Source organism: Dama dama, chromosome 16 (genome assembly GCF_033118175.1).
Source record: "Dama dama isolate Ldn47 chromosome 16, ASM3311817v1, whole genome shotgun sequence".
NCBI lineage: Eukaryota > Metazoa > Chordata > Mammalia > Artiodactyla > Cervidae > Dama > Dama dama.
Window position 1 is genome coordinate 5,318,425 of NC_083696.1, and position 22,895 is coordinate 5,341,319.

The following is a 22,895-nucleotide window of genomic DNA, read 5'->3' on the forward strand; positions in this document are numbered from 1 at the left end:
ACACCAGAGCTTCCGTCCTCATAGTCTGGGTCTGGCTCAGTGAAGGTGTCCTTCATCACCAACCTGGAAGCTACCCTGACCCCCTCCTTTAGGGGATTATGAAGGCTTTGACATAGACATGATTGATTAAATCACTGACCACTGGTAATTGACTCAACCTTCAGCTCTTCTACCCTCCCCAGAAACCAGAGGTTGGAACTTAAAGCTTCACCTTTCTAGTCAAGCTGGTTTCCCCTGGCAACCAGCCCCCACCCTGATATGCTTTCCAAAAGTCTCCTTTTAACATAAACTGAGTTGTGGTGGGAAAAGGGCTTGTTATAAATAACAAGACTACCATTTCACCTTTATGTTTTTGAAACAATTTCAGGAACTTGAGGACAAGAGCCTAAATATTCTCACAAAAAATTCTTTCCATTGCTGAGAAAAACCCAAGGGTTTTGGAAGCTGTGAGCCAGGAACTATGGAAGAAGAACAGGTATACATGAGAAATAGATTTTGGCCAACTGAAGGACCAAATACACATCCCCTATAAATTGCACTTGTCTTTTCCAAGATGTATCATTCAGACAAGTTGCTTGAACTCTCTAAGCTTCAATTTTTTCATGCACACACAAATAGAGGCAATGTTTTCAATGCCCCCAAATGAATAAAATTAAGTAACAGAGAATACACAATAAAATTATAGCTATTGAAACCGAGCAGGACCCTGTGGATCCCTCCCAGGTACAAAAGGCCCTCTGTGGCCCTCACTTCTTGTTTTTGAAGAAAGGCTTTAGTTTCCTAGGCTTCCTCTGAATTTCAAAGAGCAGACACAAGTACTTAATAATTTAGTGCTTTTTCTCTTTCCTCTATCAATTTTCTCTCTTTGACCCTACCTGGTGCTAGCCAACAGCTATCACTGGGTTAGAATTAAGTGGTGCACAAGAAAGTAAATGGCACTTAATTTTAATAGGCAAATACATATTAAAAATTAGGAAGAAAAAACCCTATCATAATTGATTTTCATAAATTCTATGAAGAATGGCATAGTATTTAGTTGAAGGAACAGGAAAATAAACTAAAAAAGTTTATCTGAAATTTTTTTTTAAGATGGCTCTTAGAGATTTGGAGTCCACTTCTAATTGCAAAACTGTTCATATGCTACTAATAAACACAAACACAGAATACAATAAGGTCTTCATAGACCCACATTGTGCATCCATGTCCCTGGACTTAAGATTAAGAATATTTCATCTTGAGCAATGGTGGGAGCTTTATAAACATGATATCTTCCAAGAACAATATCCATGATAGTCAAAGAAGGTAAATTCCCTAACTTAGATATATTTGCTATGATATTAACATCCTTATCATTCTCTTCTAAAAAAATAATAAAATCTTCCCACAGGCATTCCTTAAAGCAATAACCCCAGAATAGTGCTTTTGAGGACATAGTATATTATTCTCTTATTGCAGAAACCTGCTCACTAGGGTTATGTTTAATTGATCAGAGTTGGGTACTTGTCCCTCAGAATAGCTAATACACAGACTAGTCAGCACCCCATGAAGTGGTCTGGTATAAAGCGTAATCTAGACAAATCACACAGCCTTTCTAAGCAATCTGAGTTAGCAAATACTTAATGATGTCGATACCAGTGGGAAAGTGTTCAGAGTCCATGAGGTAGAGAAATGTAAGGTCTGGGAGAGTCTGAGAAAGTCATGTGATAAGGCTGCAGATGATACTATGAGAGAAAGATAGAGTAAAAGACAATGAAGCCATTCTTTAGTTAATTAAAAAAAAAAGAAAAGAGAAGTAGAGATTCAGAGACTATCTTAGTTACACTAATTTTGGAAACCTAGAGTAAATATCTACAAGTGTTTGATGCTAAATTCTCAAGAATTTTGCTCTGGTTTCAATTTTTGAGAAGCTGAATGAACACATAGCTGGCAAATCATAAGGGAATTTCAAAATTCAAGTTGAGACTAAACTAGATAAACACCTAGGTGTTTCCTAATTATGAGAGTTTATAACCAATGTTCCAAATCATTATGCCCATGCAGCTTATTGTCTGTATCAACATAATTTATAAATTTGTTATCTTCATCAACATAACTATTCTACAAAATCGTTGCCCAAAGAGATAAAAGTCACAAATAATCTTTTTGTTTATTCCAGGTTCTTTACCAAAATATAAACAACTCTTAAACTCTTCCATCAATTCAGTTCAGTCGCTCTGTCTTGTCTGACTCTTTGTGACCCCTTGGACTGCAGAATGCCAGGCTTCCCTGTCTATCACCAACTCATGGAGCTCGCTCAAACTCATGTCCATCAAGTCAGTGATACCATCCAACTAGCTCATCCTCTGTCATCCCCTTCTCCTCCCACCTTCAATCTTTTCTAGCATCGGAGTCTTTTCCAGTGAGTCAGTTCTTCGCATCAGGTGGCCAAAGTACTGGAGCTTCCAACTTTAGCATCAGTCCTTCCAATAAATATTCAGGACTGATTTCCTTTAGGATGGACTGGTTGGATCCTGCAGTCCAAGGACTCTCAAGAGTCCTCTCCAACACCACAGTTCAAAAGCATCAGTTCTTTGGCACTCAGCATTCGTTGTAGTCCAACTCTGACCTACATACAGGACTACGGGAAAAACCATAGCTTTGACTAGATGGACCATTGTTGGTAAAGTAACGTCTCTGGCTTTTTAATATGCTATCTAGGTTGGTCATACCTCTTCTTCCAAGGAGCAAGTGTCTTTTAATTTCATGGCTGCAGTCACCATCTGCAGTAATTTTAGAGCCCAAGAAAATAAAGTCTGTCACTGTTTCCATTGTTTCCCGATCTATTTCCCATGAAGTGATGGGACCAGATGACATGATCTCAGTTTTTTTTTGAATGTTGAGTTTTAAGCCAGCTTTTTACTCTCCTCTTTCACTTTCATCAAGAGGCTCTTCAGTTCCTCTTCACTTTCTGTCATAAGAGTGGTGTCATCTGTGTATTTGAGGTTATTTCTTCTGGCAATCTTGATTCTAGCTTGTGCTTCATCCAGCCCAGCATCTCCCATGATGTACTCTGCATATACGTTAAATAAGCAGGGTGACAACATCCAACCTTGATGTACCTCTTTCCCTATTTGGAACCAGTCTTTTATTCCATGTCCAGTTCTACCTGTTGCTTCTTGACCTGCATACAGATTTCTCACGATGCAGGTCAGGTGGTCTGGTATTCCCATCTCTTGAAGAATTTTCCACAGTTTGTTGTGATCTACACAGTTAAAGGCTTTGGGGTAATCCATAAAGCAGAAGTAGATGTTGTTTTGGAATTCTCTTGCTTTTTCTATGATCCAACTGATGTTGGCAATTTGATATCTGGTCCCTCTGCCTTTCCTAAATCCAGCTTGAATTCCAGAACCGGAAGTTCTCTGGTTCACATACTGTTGAAGCCTGGCTTGGAGAATTTTGAGCATTATTTTGCTAATGTGTGAGATGACTGCAGTTGTGCGATAGTTTGAATATTCTTTGGCATTGCCTTTTTATGGGACTGGAATGAAAACTGAGCTTTTTCAGTCCAGTGGCCACTGCTGAGTTTTCCAAATTTGCTGCCATATTGAGTGCAGCACTTTAACAGCATCATCTTTTAGGATTTGAAATAGTTCAGCTGGGATTCCATCATCTTGATTAGCTTTGTTTGTAGTGATGGCCCACTAAGGCCCACTTGACTTCACATTCCAGGATGTCTGGCTCTAGGTGAGTGATCACACCATCGTGGCTACCTGGGTCAAGAAGATCTTTTTGTACAGTTCTTCTGTGTATTCTTGCCACTTCTTCTTAATATCTTCTGCTTCTGTTTCAGTTCAGTTCAGTCACTCAGTCATGTCTGACTCTTTGTGACCCCATGAATCACAGCACACCAGGCCTCCCTGTCCATCACCAACTCACAGAGTTCACCCAAACTCATGTCCATTGAGTCAATGATGCCATCCAACCATCTCATCCTCTGTCATCCCCTTCTCCTCCTGTCTTCAATCTTTCCCAGCATCAGGGTCTTCTCAAATGAGTCAGCTCTTCACATGAGGTGGCCAAAATATTGGAGTCTCAGCTTCAACATCAGTCCTACCGATGAACACCCAGGACTGATCTCCTTTAGGATGGACTGGTTGGACCTCCTTGCAGTCCAAGGGACTCTCAAGAGTCTTCTCCAACACCACAGTTCAAAAACATCAATTCTTTGGCACTCAGCCTTCTTCATAGTCCAACTCTCACATCCATACATGACCACTGGAAAAACCATAGCCTTGACCAGATGGATGTTTCTTGACAAAGTAATGTCTCTGCTTTTTAATATGCTGTCTAGGTTGGTCATAACTTGCCTTCCAAGGAGTAAGCGTCTTTTAATTTCATGGTTGCAGTCACCACCTGCAGTGATTTTGGAGCCCCCTAAAATAAAGTCAGCCACCGTTTCCACTGTTTCCCCATCTATTTGCTATGAAGTGATGAGACCAGATGCCAAGATCTTAGGTTTCTGAATGTTGAGATTTAAGCCAGCTTTTTCACTCTCCTCTTTCATTTTTATCAAGAGGCTCTTTAGTTCTTCTTCACTTTCTGCCATAAGGGTGGTGTCATCTGCTTCTGTTAGGTCCATACAATTTCTGTTCTTTATTGAGCCCATCTTTGCATGAAATGTTCCCTTGGTATCTCTAATTTTCTGGAAGAGATCTCTAGTCTTTCCCATTCTGTTGTTTTCCTCTATTTCTTTGCCTTGATCGCTGAGGCAGCCTTTCTTATCTCTCCTTGCTATTCTTTGGAAGTCTGCATTCTGACGGGTATATCCTTTCTTCTCTCCTCTACCTTTAGCTTCTCTTCTTTTGTCAGTTATTTGGTAGGCCTCCTCAAACAACCATTTCACCTTTTTCTTCATTTCTTTTTCTTGGGGATATTCTTGATCACTGCCTCCTTGCCGGGGTCCAGCCTCGGCAGGATCCAGGGGGTACCCTCAGGATGACGGCGTCGGCTAGAGAAGACACATGAGACCAGCCTTGATGGGGCCAAGTCTGCAAGGGAGAGAGAGAGAAAAAGAGAGAGAGAGAGTGACCAGACAGGGGTGCAGCAGAGTCTGGCAAATCTTTATTTTTTTTACCGTAGCTTTTATATTCTAAGTTAGTACATTTTTAAGGGGAAGATAGTTTAATATTACATCGGCTCATCCTTCACGAAACCAGGGTGTTTTCTGCATACTTCTTTGTGAGAGTCTTGTACATTATCCTCTGGCCTTGGGGCCTGTTGACATTTTATGACCTAGGTGAATGCAAAGCTGTTTTCCGGAATCTATTCTTTAATGAACCCAAAGGTCAGTCCTTTTGCAGAAGTTATCAGTTAAATTTATCTAAAAGGTTTACCACACAAAGACTCTGCAGCTCCAGTGAGGCAGCCCCTGTTTAGCATTCCTGGTTAAAATTAACAATTCTAAACTCTTATTTTTCTAAATCTTTAACTATAGCCACTTTTAGAATAATATTTTTATGTTCTCTAATAGGGCTTCCTCACCCCCGAAGGGCTCTGTGCCTATTAGGGCCTTTATGTGATCAGGTTCTTTATGCTGTTGATTAAGGTGATGATTAAGGTGTTGTGAGCAGTCATGTGCCTTAGTATGCATTTGCCAAGCAGGCTAGAATGCCAGCGAAGGGGTCTAAATTGAAACACTCCTTTCATCCTGGATAATCTTATAGGATACCACCGTCTGGCGAACATATTAATTAAAGTTCTAAGTTGATTCTGTTTGGAAAGAGATTGGGGAAGGCCTACCCGTGTCACAGAAATTAGGGAGTAGTCTAATATAGTAAGCATCAGAAAGACAGAGATCATCTTTAAGGTGAGCGCCGGGGCAGCTTTTCGAAATCCCTGAAGTCCTGATCTGTCTTGCTTGTCAGGTCTTCTCCTCACGACCTTGTCACGGGTGGGATCTCGTGTGCTGGCTCCCGGCACCTCCTGTACAATGTCACAAACCTCCGTCCATAGTTATTCAGGCTCTCTGTCTATCAGGTCTAACCCCTTGAATATACTTGTCACTACCACTGTATAATCACAAGGAATTCGATTTAGGTCATACCTTAATGGTCTAGTGGTTTTCCCTACTTTCTTCAATTTAAGTCTGAATTTGGCAATAAGGAGTTCATGATCTGAGCCACAGTCAGCTCCTGACATTGTTTTTGCTGAATATATAGAGCTTTTCCATCTTTGGCTGCGAAGAATATAATCAGTCTGATTTCGGTATTGACCATCTGATGATGTCCATGTGCAGAGACTTTTCTTGTGTCGTTGGAAAAGGGTATAGGAATAAATAAAAATTAACTCCCTGTGAATCTTTTGATCATAGTGTCCACAATGATATCAAAATCCTTATCCAATCCTAGTTAAATCTCATTACAAGACTCCAAAACCTCATAAAAATTCTATCTTTTCTCTCCACACTCTGATATTTTATTAGGAGTCTGCCAAGATAGAACGTTCCCTTACCAGAGCAAGAAAAAAGAGCAAGGAAAAAAAAAAAAAAAAAAAAAAACTCAGGTTTTCTTATCAACAGGTTGTTTTCTCTTTTAATTTCATGTGGTGAAGAGTGAGACCAGCAAGGTCAAAAAAAAAAAAAAAAAAAAAAAATCCCCATGTAACTTCCAGAACATGAAAGCTTTATATAATACTTTTGTTCACTCACATTATGCATTGTAGGACTCTGTCAAGTGACCTGAATTAATCAGGATTGTATCTCTCTTCCCACCCATCCCCATTATTCTCTTTCCAGAATTCTTATGCCAGGTCATTTCTCTCACTCCTTCCTTTTAAAATGGAGGCACTTATGTTCCTATTTCATTTTCTACAGGTCTCTGAACTGCTCTGGGTGAGCCTCTTTTTCATCTCTGTAAATCTATCTCCATTTTATTTTCATTGCAAATTGTAAATATTTGAATTCTGTAATAGATGAAACCTTTGTTAAAACTCCTTTCAAATTATATTAACATTAGGCTGTGATGGCTGGAAAACATTAGGCTGTGATTTTTCTTTTTCTGCTTGTCTGCATGCCTCTGTGTGTGTGTGTGTGTGTGTATGTGTGTGCACGCACAATGTCAAAAGAGAAAAACACAGAAACACATAAATGTCTACCAACATCAGTCCTTTCACCAAATAGCAACCAAATTAAAAAGAAAACCTTAGATAAATTCAGGTCCATATTTCAGAAGTGAATGAGGACCTCTTTATTTCCAATGCAATAGAAATGCAAAGAGGAGGAAATCAATGCAAACCAGTATGTCTTGGATCAGCACATTTTAAAACAAAATGTACCTTTGTATCTAAAAATCTGAGAGCCATGAATATTTAACAGAGAGAGAAAAGAATGATTTTGTCAGTGCGTAAAGCAAGTCCCAGGGAAGCTTAAATTCTGCTGCCTTCTATTAGCTTCTCTGCTTGGTAAACAATATGAGTCATTCAGGGGAAGGAGAGGAAGGAGGTAAGAACTGGGGGAGGCTGGTGAGAGGGGACTTCTGAGTCTTGGAAAAGGACAGACTCAGGAATAGTAGTGGAGGGGAGAGAAAGATGAAGATTACTGCCAGCCTGTGGTCATGAGCTCTCTGGCTGGGGATAGAGCAGCTGGAGATAGTCCGTGAAAAGAATTTTCAAAATCCTGCCTGTTCTAGAAGCCAAAGTAAGCAGGGAGTGGCTGCTGGATCTAAGGGATAGATTTGGCTACTCCAGGATGCAAACCTTGTCCAGTTAATCTCTTCAAGGCTCTCTTTCCTTACCTCTTAAAAGACAGTAATACCAGCTCCCTGCTTTAGGAGAATATCTTGGGGATAAATGAAGCACATTAGCCAAAATCCATGCTAAATATTTGATGGCTGTGTCTGAAGCCACACAAGGGAATATTTGAGCAGCTTACCAGCTTCATGGAGGGAAGATCCTTAATGTGGCATAATTCAGGGCTTTTATTACAGCCCAACCCCTGTCATTACAACTCAAATAATGCTCCCAGGAGCTTGCCTTAAACCCAGAAAACAACATCCTGCAGGCTAATGATATATTGATTCTTTGGCTATGAAGTCTGCACAAAAGGAAAACGCTATCAGTGGGCTGGGATAGTGTAAGTGGGTGTAGTTCCATTAAGCTATACTAATCAGCAAATTCAGGTGGTCCTTCAGATTTCCCTCCCCCCAACCCCTCACCATTATCCTGTTGAGCTTCAGACTGGCATTTTAACCCTTTAACGTCTGATAGATGAATTCTGCTATAGGGAACAGTGTTGTGTGGAATGAATTTTGGACTGGGAGCCCAAAACCAGGATTGTCATCCTAACTCTGCAGTCAACATCAAACATGAATCTGAGTAAGGTTTTATTTTTTAAATGTCAGTTTTTCAGTCTATTAAAAAAATACTTTCTGTAGTTCTTTGTATAATAGAGGGAGGGAGGAAGAGACCTTCATTATGGGTAACACATATCACTTCCCTGTTTATGCTTTTTCTAACCACTCTGAGCTTAAAGCATAGATTTCAAGGCTATAAGTTTTGACTATAAGCTATAAGCCTTGCTGGAGGCTGTCAGGGCCTGCACAACCATTAACTAATTAAGAGTGAGCAAATCAAGTTGTCAGAAACCTCTAAAACTAATAAGTCCTAGTATATTGGAAGGTTTTTGTTTTTTTTTAATGTAAGTAGGTACAGGGCAATTCCATCACTCCAAGGCCAAGCATGCTTAGCACAAGGTATCAGCAGATGACCCTTGAAAAGAAGATTTCTCATTAAATGCACTAGCCCTGAGGCCATTACTTCCCTCAAAGCTGTCCTTGGTGCCTTAATTTTGGATGAAAATTCAGGTATTCAGAGGAAATAAGAAGACAGCATCCAGGCGGTCTTCTAGGAATCTCTTGAGCCCTCAGGCAATCAATCTAGAAGCAAAAGTCTCTTACACAAAGGGACACTTGACATTCATCAATTATCCACCTTAGCTGACTAATTCCTCTTTATGGCCTCTTGGTGATCACACCAGAGCAGAGGGGCCATCTATATGAAGGTTGACTTTGTATCAGCTGAAACATGGAGCCACCCAGGAGCTATAGAATAATAGATGCTCTGGGATTGTTCTATTAGAGATGGAGATAATTGGCAGAGGAGCCTCTTACTAGGACATATCTCCAAGTAAGACCCACTTATCCTAGCAACGTGAATGGAGTCATTCAGCAAATAGGTACAGTTTCTACTCTGAACTCACATTTGTACCTGAGGCCAGAGGATGAAGAGTTGAGACGACAGGGCCCCCTCCACCCAAGTACCTTAGCATAGCTTCTAGTGGAGATACAGTGATGTTAACAATCTCTGGGCCACAAATGGTTAATAAAAATCAAAAACACGTCTACCCTCTCATTGCATCAGGTGATCAGGAAAGACATTAAAAAGAGGCAATATCTGAGCAGAGAGTCGAAGGATGAGTAGGATCTATGAGTGTAAACAAACAGAGGGAAGGCCATTCCAGGCAGAGAAATATCACTTGCAAAGGCAAGGTCTGTAAAATAAAAAAATTAAAAAAAACAAAAACACAAAACAGTTTGGAATGAAGAGGCACTGCTGAGATACTTGTCTGCCCAACAGAATTACCCACGGTTTTACGCCATCGTTTAGGGAAGCCAGGATCAGATATTTAGCAAGTGCATGGCTTGATTGATTGCAAATAGTGGAACCCTTGCAGGGGAGGTTGTGAGGAGACTAGATAAGGTTCCGGTTTAAGATGGCGACGCAAGAGGGGCCTGAACAGCACCACCTCCCACAAACACACCGAATGCACAGCTACACAGGAAACAAGGTCCTCTGAAAAAAACCTGAAAACAGTCTTAGCAACTCCTGCACAACCAGCAAAGGAGAGAAAGCCCACGTTAAGGCAGGTGGGTGAGGCCTGGCCACACCAGTCCCTTCAAAGCGGTAAACCTCACCCCTACGTGGATTCCACCACCTGAGGGAAACTCAAAAACTGGAGCTTCTCCCTGAGGAGGGTTTGAAGCCCATATAGGGCACCCCAGCTTTTAAGACCTGCACCTGAGAGACAAGCCCCCAAAACATCCAGCGAGGGAGAGTAACAGGGCCCGCTGCCACGCAACCCATGGGGCTATTAGCAGTCTATGGTGTGGTTCTGAGTTTCATTCAGACTTACCTGCCTCAGGACCAGCGCCAAGCGGCCGATAGTCTTTGTGGGAGAGGCTCATTTGCTGGTCTTGGAGCATCGAACTGAAGGACAAGTTCTGATTTGACAGACATTTGGAGGCAGGCTGACGTGTTCTGTGGGTCGAACACTGGCAGGCACCATCTTTCCGCTCGTGTGGTACTCTGGCGGCTGGACGCCATCTTAATGGCGGACGGTGGACTCCAGCCAGATGCCCTAGCTCCCACCGCGGTCCTCCGTCTGCAGTGGGCTCCTCCGCCAAAGCTTCTGCATGTAGCGGGGTGGGGTTACCTGCAACTGCTGCCCTGAGACTCCTGTACATCTCCTGGCTCTGATGATTATGGGGCTTCCATGCCTGGATCCCACAGGACGGTCACCCACAAAGAGTTATTAAATGGACGGCTGCCACCTCCAGGGCACGGCCAGAGGGCCACAGGCCCCGTGCTCAGTCTTTCTGTGACAGTGGCCTATTAGCTAATCCATTGAGCTGCAGCTTGAAGGGCAGGCTTCTAATAAAACACACATCTTAGGGCTGAGTGTCACCCTATCTGAAGACCTTAGAGGGTGGGCGCTGTCTCCAGAGCGCCAGGACCTCCCAACAGGGAGCATTTGTAAGCGCTTGGCACCGCGGTCTGTATGACAGCTGCTCAGAGGACACCTCTTGATGACCTGGCTCTGGTGGCCTGGAGCGCTGGATCCCATGGACTGTACCAGAGAGAGTTCCTGGCAGGCGACCACCCTGGGGCACTGCATGGGCGTTGGACCGAATCTCACCCCCAGGCTTTCTGTCCTGGGGCTTCCGGATGGCGGGCTTATCCACGCACCTAGGGGCCACCTGATAAGGTAAGCCTGTGTATTTACACTTTCCCTCTGCATCCCTACAGCTTGCTAGTATCTCCCAGACAGGAGCCTATACACTCCTTTGGAGCTCAGATTGTTATGATTGCTGCCCAGGGGATGCCCCTAGATCACCTGGCTCTGATGTCAGGGGGCCTTAAGCTTGTGGTTCCCGAGAACTATATATATTTACATACTTTGAAAGCTGCTCCCTTTTGGCCTGACTTCCAATCAGCATGAATTGAGGTCCTGACTCAGATCCTCCTGTCTGGGATACTAAGAGGTCTTGGCGCTCCCTTGACTACTAGGAGCCATTAAAAATAAAATAGGCAAAACAAGTATCATATATTAATGCATATAGGTGGACTCTAGAAAAACGGTATAGATGAACTTGTTTGCATGGCAGAAATAGGGATACAGATGTAGAGAACAGTCATATGGACACTAAGAAGGGGGAAAAGGAGGTATATGATGAATTGGGAGATTAGATTGACATATATACACTACTATGCGTAAAATAGATAACCAATGAGAGCCTGCTGTATAGTATAGGGAATTCTACTTAATATTCTGTGGTGACCTAAATAGGAAGGAAGTTCAAAAAAGAGGGGGTATTTGTATACATATAGCTGATTCACGTCACTGTACAGCAGAAACTAACACAACTTTGTAATGCAATTACATACCAATTTTGAAAAAAAGATAATCCAATGAAGAGTGATTTCAAAAATAAATTAATAAAACAGGCTTCGCAGACAATCACAGGGGTTTGAGAAACAGTTTAGAGCTGGGACAGGGTTGAATATTTAGGTTCATCTCATATATGAGACCATTCTTTCAAGACTGGGAGACTTGGCTGGTTTATCTAATGCATAGAAATGAAAACAGAGGGTCAAACAAAATGAAGAAACACAGGAATAAGTTACAAACAAACAAACAAAAAAACAAAATAAAACCTTAGAATTATTATATTATGGGTAGGAGGAGTAGGGAGATACTATATACGTAGGAGAAGAATAAGGATGCAGTTTCAACAAGGAGAGTGAAAGGTGACACTGAAGTGGGCTGGCAACAGTGGGCACAGTATGATTCAAGAGATACAAGGTGGAATTAGCACTGTGGTTTGTGATTGACATGGTGAAGTGGTTGAGGAAGATCAAAAGACATCTTACCTGTATTGGGGCTGTTAGTGAAACTTCCCCACTCAAATTCTCCCATAAGTGCCAATGCATGCGTTAACTCAGTTAATAACAACACAAAGCTGTGACCGTCTGTGGTGTTTTCAGGGTAGCAGGAATTGAATAGCAGGGAGTTTTTTTCTTAGTTTTTCTAATCAACAGTCATTGAACTTCACCACACATTCTAAGCACAGTATTTGTATTGGGGGAAAAAAATAGTAAAAGGCCTTGAGACGCCATCCAAACTCTGAGGTGGAACCTGTCACCCTGTGTGGCCTGATTCTCTCATCCAATGAGTCTGTTAAATTTGGAAGGCCAATTTTGGAAACTGTATTTTATGGGTTTAGAATGTAGCTCAGAAAGAAGTCCAAATGGATGTTTTGATTTCCATTTGGACTGGATAGAGCCCTCTTTGGGTTTCTTTGTGTGTGTGTGTGTGTGTGTGTGTGTGTGTGTGTGTGTTTTGTTGTTGTTGTTGTTTGTTTTTGAATGTGCTTTAAAGAGTTGAAGTTTCTGGGCAAGTAAATGTGAAGATACAGGTGTGTACTTGCCTAGAGGTCAAAAGGATGATCTGGGAGTCAGAATATATAACACATAATTAAATAAAATAATTAATGGATCATTTATTCACTAACTAGATAAGTATTTATGGATTTTCAAACCTTGCAAAACATGCAATGGGTATAAATGGTAGAATGAACAGAGTCTAAAAATGAATTTTAATATTCAATGATGAGTATTATGGAGTTATGAAGTGTCTTGGAAATGGATGCATCTAGCCATGAACTGTTTCCTATTAAGCTCAGGACTGCTTATGTCATTAGTAGAGGAACTAGGTAGGGAATGCAAAATAATTCATTTATCAATATTTAATTTGGGGGACTTCCCTGGTGGCTCAGATAGTAAAAAAATCCATCTGCATTGCAGAAGATCCAGGTTCAATCCCTGGATTGGGAAGATGCCTGGAGAAGGAAATGGCTACCCACTCCAGTATTCTTACCTGAAGAATTCCATGGACAGACGATCCTGGCAGGCTGCAGTCCATGGAGTCACAAAGAGTCACACATGACTGAGTAACTAACATACACTATTTAATATTTACCTGTGTTTCAGATATGGAGCTAGGTTTGAGGTGAATTTTAGATTAATCAAATACATCCTTCTCTCTAGACATTTATAGAACCAGTCATGGTAAGGCATGGACACAAGTAATTTTGAAATTAAGAGTCCATGCTAAGTACCTTGGCAGAATAAGTACTGCAGACTTGAGAAGAAGGAGTTGAGTACAGGTACACTCTTGCTTCTCAGCAAACAATCTTTTTGTCTTCTCTCTCAGATCCTATCTTATCAATGTTGACCACTCTAACCAAGTACCATAGACTGAGTGGCTTATAAACAACAGAAATTTATTTCTGTCAATTCTGGGGTTTGGCGGTCCAAGAGCAGGGTGCCAACATGGTCAGGTTCTGGTAAGGACCCTCTTCCTAGTTGCAGACTGCCAAGTTCTTATTAAATCTTTACATGGTGGAGAGTAGAGAGAGCAAGTCAAGCCTTTCAGGACTCTTACAAGTGTGCTCACTTCAGGTCTCATCACTTCCTGGCAAATAGCAGGGGAAAAAGTGGAAACAGGGGCAGATTTCATTTTTTGGGCTCCAAAATTGCTGCAGATGGTGACTACAGACAAGAAATTATAAGACACTTGCTCCTTGGAAGAAAAGCTATTAGCATATTAAAGCTAGATAGCATATTAAAAACAGACATCACTTTGCTGACAAAGGTCCATCTAGTCAAAGCTATGGTTTTTCCAGTAGTCATGTATGGATGTGAGTTGGACCATAAAGGCAGAGCACTGAAGAATTGATGCTTTTGAACTGTGGTGCTGGGAAAGACCCCTGAGAGTCCCTTGGACAGAAAGGAGATCAAACCAGTCAATTCTAGAGGAAATCAACCATGAATATTCATTGGAAGGATTGATGCTGAATCTGCATACTTTGGTCACCTGATGCGAAGAACTGACTCATAGGAAAAGACCCTGATGCTGGGAAAGATTGAGGGCAAGAGGAGAAGGCGACAACAGAGGATGAGTTGATTGGATGGCATCATTGACTCAATGGACATGAATTTGAGCAAACTCCAGGAGATAGTGAAGGCCAAGGAAGGCTTCTGTGCTGTAGTCCATGGGGTCAGAAAGAGTTGGACACGACTTAGCAAGTGAACAACAACAAGTGCTCTCATTTCTTTCATGAGTGCTCTGCCCTGTGACTCCATCTAATACTAATAACCCTCAAAGGGTCCTCTTCTTTAGACCATCACATTGGAGAGTAGGGTTTCATCATAGGCACTGGGGAGACACAAGCATTCAGTTCATACAGGCCCCTTGTAAGTTTCTTTCACTCTGACCAATCACTTGTCTCCCTAGGAAATAAGCTTCCATATTCATTTACTGGTTTCATATCTCCAATGGTTCTTTTAACAAAAGCCGCTGTTACCACTAGTTCCAATAACCTTATCTCCCCCATCATATCACCCTTATAATCATGGTGCAGCAATTTGAAATTTTTTCTTTCTTTTTCTCTAAACTGCTGTCTTATAATTACATGCATTTTCAATGTGCTGACCCCTCAGCCTAGAATTGACCCCTCACTCTGTGGACCCAGAAATTTCTTCACATGGAACCCAGATTAGTCATCCCATTTTCTGTGTTGTGATCTTTGAATCTTGGGTTCCCCTTTATGTTTGTTTCTGGTACTGGACTTATCTCATCTTTTGGAATTAGCTCTTTATAGATCCCCACTCGACTATAAGTTCTTAGAAAAAGAAACCATGTCTATATTTTGTATAATATTTAAAGAATCTGTTAATTTTGATCCTTTAATTTTTTTGGTATTCTAGTAGTCTATATTTTTGGTAAAATAATAATTTATAGGTTTTCAATGTCTCTAATTGTACCCTTGCTGTAATAGATATTCAACAAAAGATTACTGAGTGACTCATCAGACAAATGTGTAATGGTTAGTTAGAACTAGCTTCATCCACCAGTTCCATTATATATTCTCCATGTAATTTTGCACAATTTTCTTGACTTGTTCAAGGTTTATGTTCATTATCTGTAAAATAAGGATAGTAATACTTAGCTCATTGTAAGGATTAAGTGAAATAATGATTGTAAAGTGCTTGGCTCCATTCCTGGCCTGTCTTATGCTCTTAATAAATTATTTATGTTAAATCTATTGCTATTAATTACTGTTTTAACCTGAGCAAGGCTCATCCTCCATAAACTTTATTTTCTCTCATCTTTTTAAATAAAAAAAGGGGGGAATAAAAATTTCCATCTTGCCCTCCCTATAAGACTTAAGTAATTATCCAATTAAACATTATGTCTTAGAGTACTTTGAAAATATAACAAACCATATAATTGTTAGTAGTAATTATATTTCTCAGAACCTTAGGACACTTGGAAGAGATGAGGATGTGGTGGCTATAAATTCTCTGTGGCTAACATGATAACTGTTTATAGGAACTCAGAATGTTGTCATAGTTGATTCTGTGTCACCCAAGGTTAAGAATTGTAGGTGAGATTAATACAGTCAAAAGTTTCCTTTTAATCATGGCTCACATTATAAATCAGTTATTGCATCTTTCCCCTGTCCCGGTAACTGCCTAATGCAGGTAGAATTATTAACTGCTGTTCTGCCTCAAAGTACACATTTGTACCATCATAATTAGTCTGGCCTGAAGTGATAGGATGATTAAGGGGTGTTTCTGTCAAGATTTTGTCATTCAAGATTTAAAAGCAAGCAGTTCTTAATATCTTACCCAGGTCATTGTGAAATCATCAGTAATATTGCAATAGACAAAGGAGCACTTACTATTCTTTCACCAAATTATTCAGGCCTCTTAAACATTTAGCAAAAATACTAATTTATCTATTCAAAAGCTATTATCTCCCACAAGACCCATAGCAGTTGGTGAAAAAATAGAAACTTCTTCCATGAAAGCTCTCTTAACCACTGTGGGCTACAGTATTTCTCTCCATTCCTATTAAATTTACAATGAATTCTACTTGTTTTCTCTCGTAATTGCATAACTTATAATACAATTGGAATTGTTCCAGGTGTGTATTCAGCTAGATGATTTACTAGCCAAAGACAACTTAAAAATTATAAGTCCTAGTTTCTTTATCTGTGAAATCAGGATAATAATCTCGCCCTGCCTAACCACCCCACCCACAAAATTTATGTAGTTCAAATGATGTATTGAGTCTGAAAATAATTTTCAAAATAAAAATAATTATTTGGTTTTACTTAAATGTTGATTTCCCACAATTTTAAATTTAACTCTTGTTTTATATATTCTCTAAAAACACCTATTTCTTCCCATAGCCTTAATTAGTGCTTTCTAAAGCTGGTAATTCTGAAATCCATCTCTGTACCTCCTGTCTCTCTTCATGATAGAGACACCCATATATCATGTCTTATAATCTAAAATTTATCAAATTTAACATCTGTAGGTGTTTGCTCATCTTTTTCTCTCCTTTTGTGTCTCTGAGTGTTTTCTTACTTCAGTGAGTGATCCTTCCAACTACCTGGTTCTCGCAGCCATGAACTTGGTATACCTGGTTTCTCGTTCATTCTTACTAACTGTGACTTCTAAACATCCACTAACTCTGGTCAAACACCCCTCAAATTTGACTACTTTTTCAGTCCTGGATCATGCTAATAATATTTAAAGAATCATAATAAGGCTTCCCCAGTGGCTCTGTGGTAAAGAATCCTCCTGCAGATGCAGGAGACATGAGTTCAATTCTTGCTCCGGGAAGATTCCACATGCCGCGGAGCAACTAAGCCCTTGAACCACAGCTATTGAGCCTGTGCTCTGGAGCCCGGGAGCTGCAACTTCTGAGCCCATGTACCACAGCTACTGAAACCCTTGTGCCCTAGAGCCCACGCTCCTCTACAAGAGAAGCCACTGCCAGGAGAAACCCTTGCACTGCAACTAGAGAGTAGCTCCTGCAACTAGAGAAAAGCTCGCGCAGCAACGAAGACCCGGCACAGCCAAAAATAAACTTTAAAAAATTATTTTTAAAAAGAATCATAGTAGAATCTTAGAATCTCAGAGAATCTGACTGGCTTATAGCAGCCTCCTAACTGGCTTCTCTAGTTCCTGACATGCTTCTCACACAGTTAAACATATCTTTATAAATGAACCAGGAAGCCTACTCCTGTCTAACACCTATAAGTAACAACTATTATTCCCAAGATAATCTCCAAACTCAAGCGTGGTTTACAAACCCTTTAGAGCAGCTCTTCTCAAATTTAATGTGTATGAACATGACTTGGACATCCTGTTAAACTACAGTTTCTGATCCAGTGTGTTTGGAGTTCAAGTCCAGGACTAAGATGAACTTGAGCAGCACACCCTAAGCAGACACGTTCAGGTGGCCCCCACTGCCAAGGCTGTGCTAGTACCAACCCCATACCTTGCACGAGCCTGAGAGTGAGTTTCTCCTTAAAACGGTGTGCCTTAGATGCTACACTTGTCAAGCTCCCAGGGGATGCTGATGCTGCTTGTTTTAAGACACAAGGTCAGAAGATAATCTTGAAAGGTCACTACTTATCTACCTAATTTTATCTCTCAGGATTTCTGAAGCCTTACCTGCTAGCCATGCTATATGATTTGTATTCTTTTTTTCACTTCTGGGTGCATGTTGTTTCTTCTTGAAATGATTTGTACCCTTAGTCTTCTTGGCCTGTGGGTTTTCCACGTTCTTATATGCCACTTTCTGCAGGATGACTCCTTTGAAGTTAAATCAATGGGTTAGGTACTGCTAGGTACCTATCTTTTTTCCTTCCACAGCACCATTTACACCTCATCTTTAGCATCTATCCATTGCCAATATAATAATCTGTTTTGTTGTCTATTTCTAAAAACCAGATTTGTGAATTAAAAATATGAGTTCTCTTATTACTTCAGGTTATACTGTCTTCTAAAATTACATTAACATTCTTTAGCAATGTCTTCTTTTATAATTCTCACATTAACTTGCAGTGCAGTGTGTATACTCAATAAATATTTCATATCAATAAAAACAGGCACCAGTTTGCCTCTACTAAAGTCATTCAGGGAATAATTGTTAATTATGCACCTGCTAAGTGCTATGATTTCAGTGGTGAACCACAGTAACTCCTGATTTTCACAGCATTTATAGTTTAGGCATTTTTAACATTAAACAATTTTTTGTTTAATGTTTTTCAGTCTTCTCAGTTTGCAGAATTTTAGTTCCCTGATCAGGGATGGAACCCAAAACCTTGCAGTGAAAGTGTTGAGTCCTAACCACTGGACACCAGGGAATTCCCCTGATATTTTCATGATAAAAGGTTCACACATGTGACAATGGAAAACTGAGACCTATGAGACCTGAATGCAAAGAATTTAATCATGAAAGTTAGTGAAAAATAGAAGCAGTGGTAGGAGGTAAAAGGTTTAGACACTATAGGCAAGCAACAAAGGGAATTTGAAGCAGGCAAAAAGCAGCATGTAGTGGAAAATGCACTAGACTTAGGTTGGAATCCTATCTTGCTAGTTGGGTAACCACAGGTAGGTTACTTCATCTCCCTGAGTTTCTTGATCTCAGTATGAAAGTAATTATAGCATTGCCTATCTCTCCAAACCATTGTGTGGATAAATAACCGTAATTCAGGCTGCAGGGTTTAATGCCGGTAGGATCTGAGCATGCTGAAGGCAGTTCTGGCATGGCCCTTTCTGCTGTGACGGGACATGTCCCCTCCCTGGGTCTAAGGTGTTTGCCCACATTAGCACAGGTGAGTGCCTTTGGATGCAGTGCTCTGGTGGAGGTAACTCAGGAAAGGGGAGTCACGCAAGGGACTGAGAGGAGCAGGCAGAGAAGTCATGAGCAGCACTGGGTCACAGAAAGGAGGCCCCACTCTCACACTCTAATGCATATGGACAGGGGTGTGATGTAAGGCAATTGGGATCTGTCTTCAGTGTTAATTAACCTTTCTCACCATTACACTGCAACAGACAGTAGTAGTTGTCTGCTCCCAAGAAGGGGATGTAATTAGAACAGATGGAGAAAATACAGATGAAAAGAAATAGAGCACTTATTCAACTCCAGGGGTTTCACACCCAAGGGTTGTGCTTAGTGAAGGTGCGGATTTTTTTTTTTTTTACCTTAGAATCCAGGTGTTTTTCTCAAGCCCCTGAGGTAAGCCAGCTGTTATGTAGAGAAAAAGAAGAAAAATGAAGAGTCTGTTCAGAATAAAATCTTCTCGTAGTCATGTCAGTATTTCTAAAGCCTCATAGGCTTTGGAATATAAAAGATACTAAATAGAAAATTTACATGAGTATATGCATGACATCTCCCTGTAAAAGGATAAAGTCTAGAAACCACAGAGGACACCAAGAGGCCATAGAACCCTTGCATGCTAGAGCTGGAAGACCCTATAGAATCATCCAGAATTTGTCTTATCAGTTGGACACCGAGTTTCAGATAGAGAAAAAAATCTAACATAAAACCACACAGCTGATCAGTGACAAAGCTAGATCTAGAATGCAAATTTGTATTTATTTATTACAATGCAGTGAATCAATCACCCTCCATCATAACTACATTTTGATTGTGCAATTAAGAAGGGAGCAATGACCGGGACCCCTATAGAGATCAAAACTATGGATTGAAAATGACCTAGGCAATGTAAACAAAATGAGATAAACTACATATTGGAGAAGAAGCTGTTTCAGGCTGTTTGTAGGCCAGCCCTGCTAGTGATGCTAGGCAACCAAGGGACTCTGGGAATGGCTCTTCTAGAAACATGGTGTACACAAAGGACTTCTGAAGGCAATTAAGCACTTAAGAGTTCATTTGAAACTCTTTTCCCTCAAATTTATCAAGGTATAATTCACAATTAAAAATTGTGTGTATTTAACACTTGCAACTTGATGGTTTGATGCATGTATACAATGTGACATAATCACCATAATTAAGCTCATTAATATATCCATCATCTCACATTCTTTTTTCAATGGTGAGAACACTTAAGATTCCCACTCTTATCAAATTAAGTATACACTATGATATTGTGTAGGGGAGCAGAATTTGTAACCCCCAAATATGTCTCTTTGACATCAGGAATATTTTAAGCTGGTTATTTTTAAGTGATAGCAGATACCAGAGATCTGAAAACTGAGTCGAAGTTACCCTTTTGTAAAAGATGTTTACATTTATAAAGGAAACCTCTATTTGTAAAGGTGTCTCCCTCTCTGTATCAGGAAGAGAAAGATGAGTCAATCTCTAAAGAATCTTATTAAAGTAGAAGACAGGGACTCAATCTGCATACTGTGCTTTTCCTGGTAACTTCCCATCACTGACTCCCTAAACCAAAGATCGTTTGTCTTTGGCTGAAGATGGTGTTTAAAGTGAGGGCTTCTGCCACTTTGGAGAGTCAGCTTTCCTGGGTCTCTCAATATATACACATAATTAAACTATTTGTTTTTCTCCCATTAATGTCTTGGTGGTTTAGTTGCTAAGTCATGTCTGACTCTTTGCCATCCCATGGACTTGTAGCCTGCCAGGCTCCTCTGTCCATGGAATTCTCCAGGTGAGAATACTGGAGTCAGTTGCCATTTCCTTCTCCAGTTAATTTCTTATGTCAATAAAATTATTAGGCCAGCTAAAGAACTTAGTAGGGTCTGAGCACAGTAAAGAATCTGCCTGCAATGTGGGAGACTAAGGTTCAATCCCTAGATTGGGAAGATCCCCTTAAAAAGGGAATGGCAACCCACTCCAGTATTCTTGCCTGGAGAATTCCATGGACAGAGAAGCCTGGCGGGTTACAGTCCGTGGGGTCACAAAGAGTCGGACACAACTGAGTAATGAACATTTTCACTTTCTTTCAAACAGCTTAGAAGGGTAGAGGAGGAAAACTTTTACTCCTTTGAAGTTCTTAACCACAGTCACATTCTTGTGTATTAAATCTCCAGAATGTACTCATCCCATTAAAGTAAAACTTTGTGCTCCTTGACTTACATCTCTTTTAAGGGAGAGTTTTCCTTGATGAGTCTGAATACCTTCACTGCAATTATCTTCAGGGTCATAAAAGGTCAAGAGGACTTCTGTTTCTTTATGGAGATTTCTTCTCTGAAGAACCAAAGCTGACCAGACAGAAATATCTTGCCTGCTTTGCCTTGCTTATTTATAGTATTTATTGGGCTTCCAGGTTAGAGACTCTGTGAATGTTATGATGTGTGTTTATGGTATTACTTGCTTGGAAACACCCTTCTACTGGAAAGTGGCACCATGCCATAGGATAAGTGAAATGTTTCCCCTCCATGGGCCTAAGGAGGTTGGCAGTGGGCAGTGAGCCCTTGGTGCGTCAGGCCAGTCACAGTTCTAGTGAAATGTGTACCTCCTCTCCCCATCATATCTGAGGCTCATCTGTAGCCTTTCCCTTTTCAACAGTTACTATAAACTCTCTTGGATTCTGGAGATGTTAGTTTTCTTTAAGCTAGTTGATCTCTTTGCTCTCTCCTTCAACCAAAAGAAACCTGATTATGATAAAGATAAGAATTAAAAAAGAATTTTGATAGTTCCATTTATATATGAAAGTTAAAGTCATATACAATCATAAGCAAACTTTATGTACATCTCTGAGGCTCTAATATCATCAGCTCATTTTACAAAGGGAATAGATAATCTCAGAAAAATCAAATGGCGTTTCCAAGGTCACATGGTCAGGTAATATGAAATCTGTAATGTGAGTCTAAATCTGAGTTTCTCTTTCCAGTATAATTTCCAGTCTACTCAGGGGAGCTTTAAGTTTATTAAAGGTGTATAAATGAAATTACATATAGAAAAGACAAAAATAAAGAAAGCAAATGGGCATACCTAAATTGCTATGAGATAAAGAAAGCATTTCATCTAGAAAGCATTCTAGCTAAGGCATTTTTTTCTTTTTTTTTTTTTCCCTGAGACCAATTCCAATATGAGGCAGTGAGATTGTTCCTGCGCAGCACCGAATAATTCTCCAGATGCCAACTAGGTTCTCTGTAATTCAAATCAATTCTGGCCATTTCTACCCAGAAATAGCATCAGATTCCACATATTGAGGCCTCAGTCCTCTAAGACTGCCCTCCCCTGGAACCTGACCACCATGTTAGGTGGTAATCACAAGCCTAGCTATTACTTGTATTATTTGACTGACCACCTGGCTATTAGATTGATTCTGAAGACCTCCTCCTAGGACGTCATGTGCCAGTCAGAAGCTCAGGTTGTTACTGGATTTTTGACTACCTACCTATAAACCAGAGAGGTTCCTATAACCCCCTCCTCAATTTGAAGAATGTGCGCAAGGGGCTTACAAAACTCAGAGAGACATTTTACTTACTGGATTGCTAGTTTATTATAAGAGGACGTAACTCAGGAACAGCCAGGTCAAAGAGACACACAGGGAAAAGCTTGGAGAAAGGGACACAGAGCTTCCCTGCCTTCTTCCTTGATGCATGGTACTCTCCTCTATCTCTTTTAATTTGTTACTTAATATTTTGGTCAGTTTATAAACTCTCTGAAGCCTCTGTCTCTCTCTCTCTTTTTTTTTTTTTTTTTTTTTGGCCTCACCACAAGGCAAGTGGGATCATAATTCCCCAATCAGGGATCGAACCCAGGTTCCCTGCAGTAGAAGGATGAATTT

At 40.5% G+C, this 22,895-nt stretch overlaps 1 protein-coding gene across 1 annotated transcript in view; it reads right to left on the reverse strand.

The window, feature by feature from the left end:
- LOC133071010 (alpha-1,6-mannosyl-glycoprotein 2-beta-N-acetylglucosaminyltransferase-like) overlaps window positions 1–10,496 on the reverse strand; it is a 77,916-nt gene extending 67,420 nt beyond the window's left edge. The window contains 3 exon segments of the mRNA XM_061163228.1: window positions 4,968–5,027; window positions 9,241–9,336; window positions 10,166–10,496. Coding sequence (XP_061019211.1) covers window positions 4,968–5,027; window positions 9,241–9,336; window positions 10,166–10,496 — 487 coding nt within the window.
- Between the last annotated feature and the right edge of the window lie 12,399 nt (window positions 10,497–22,895).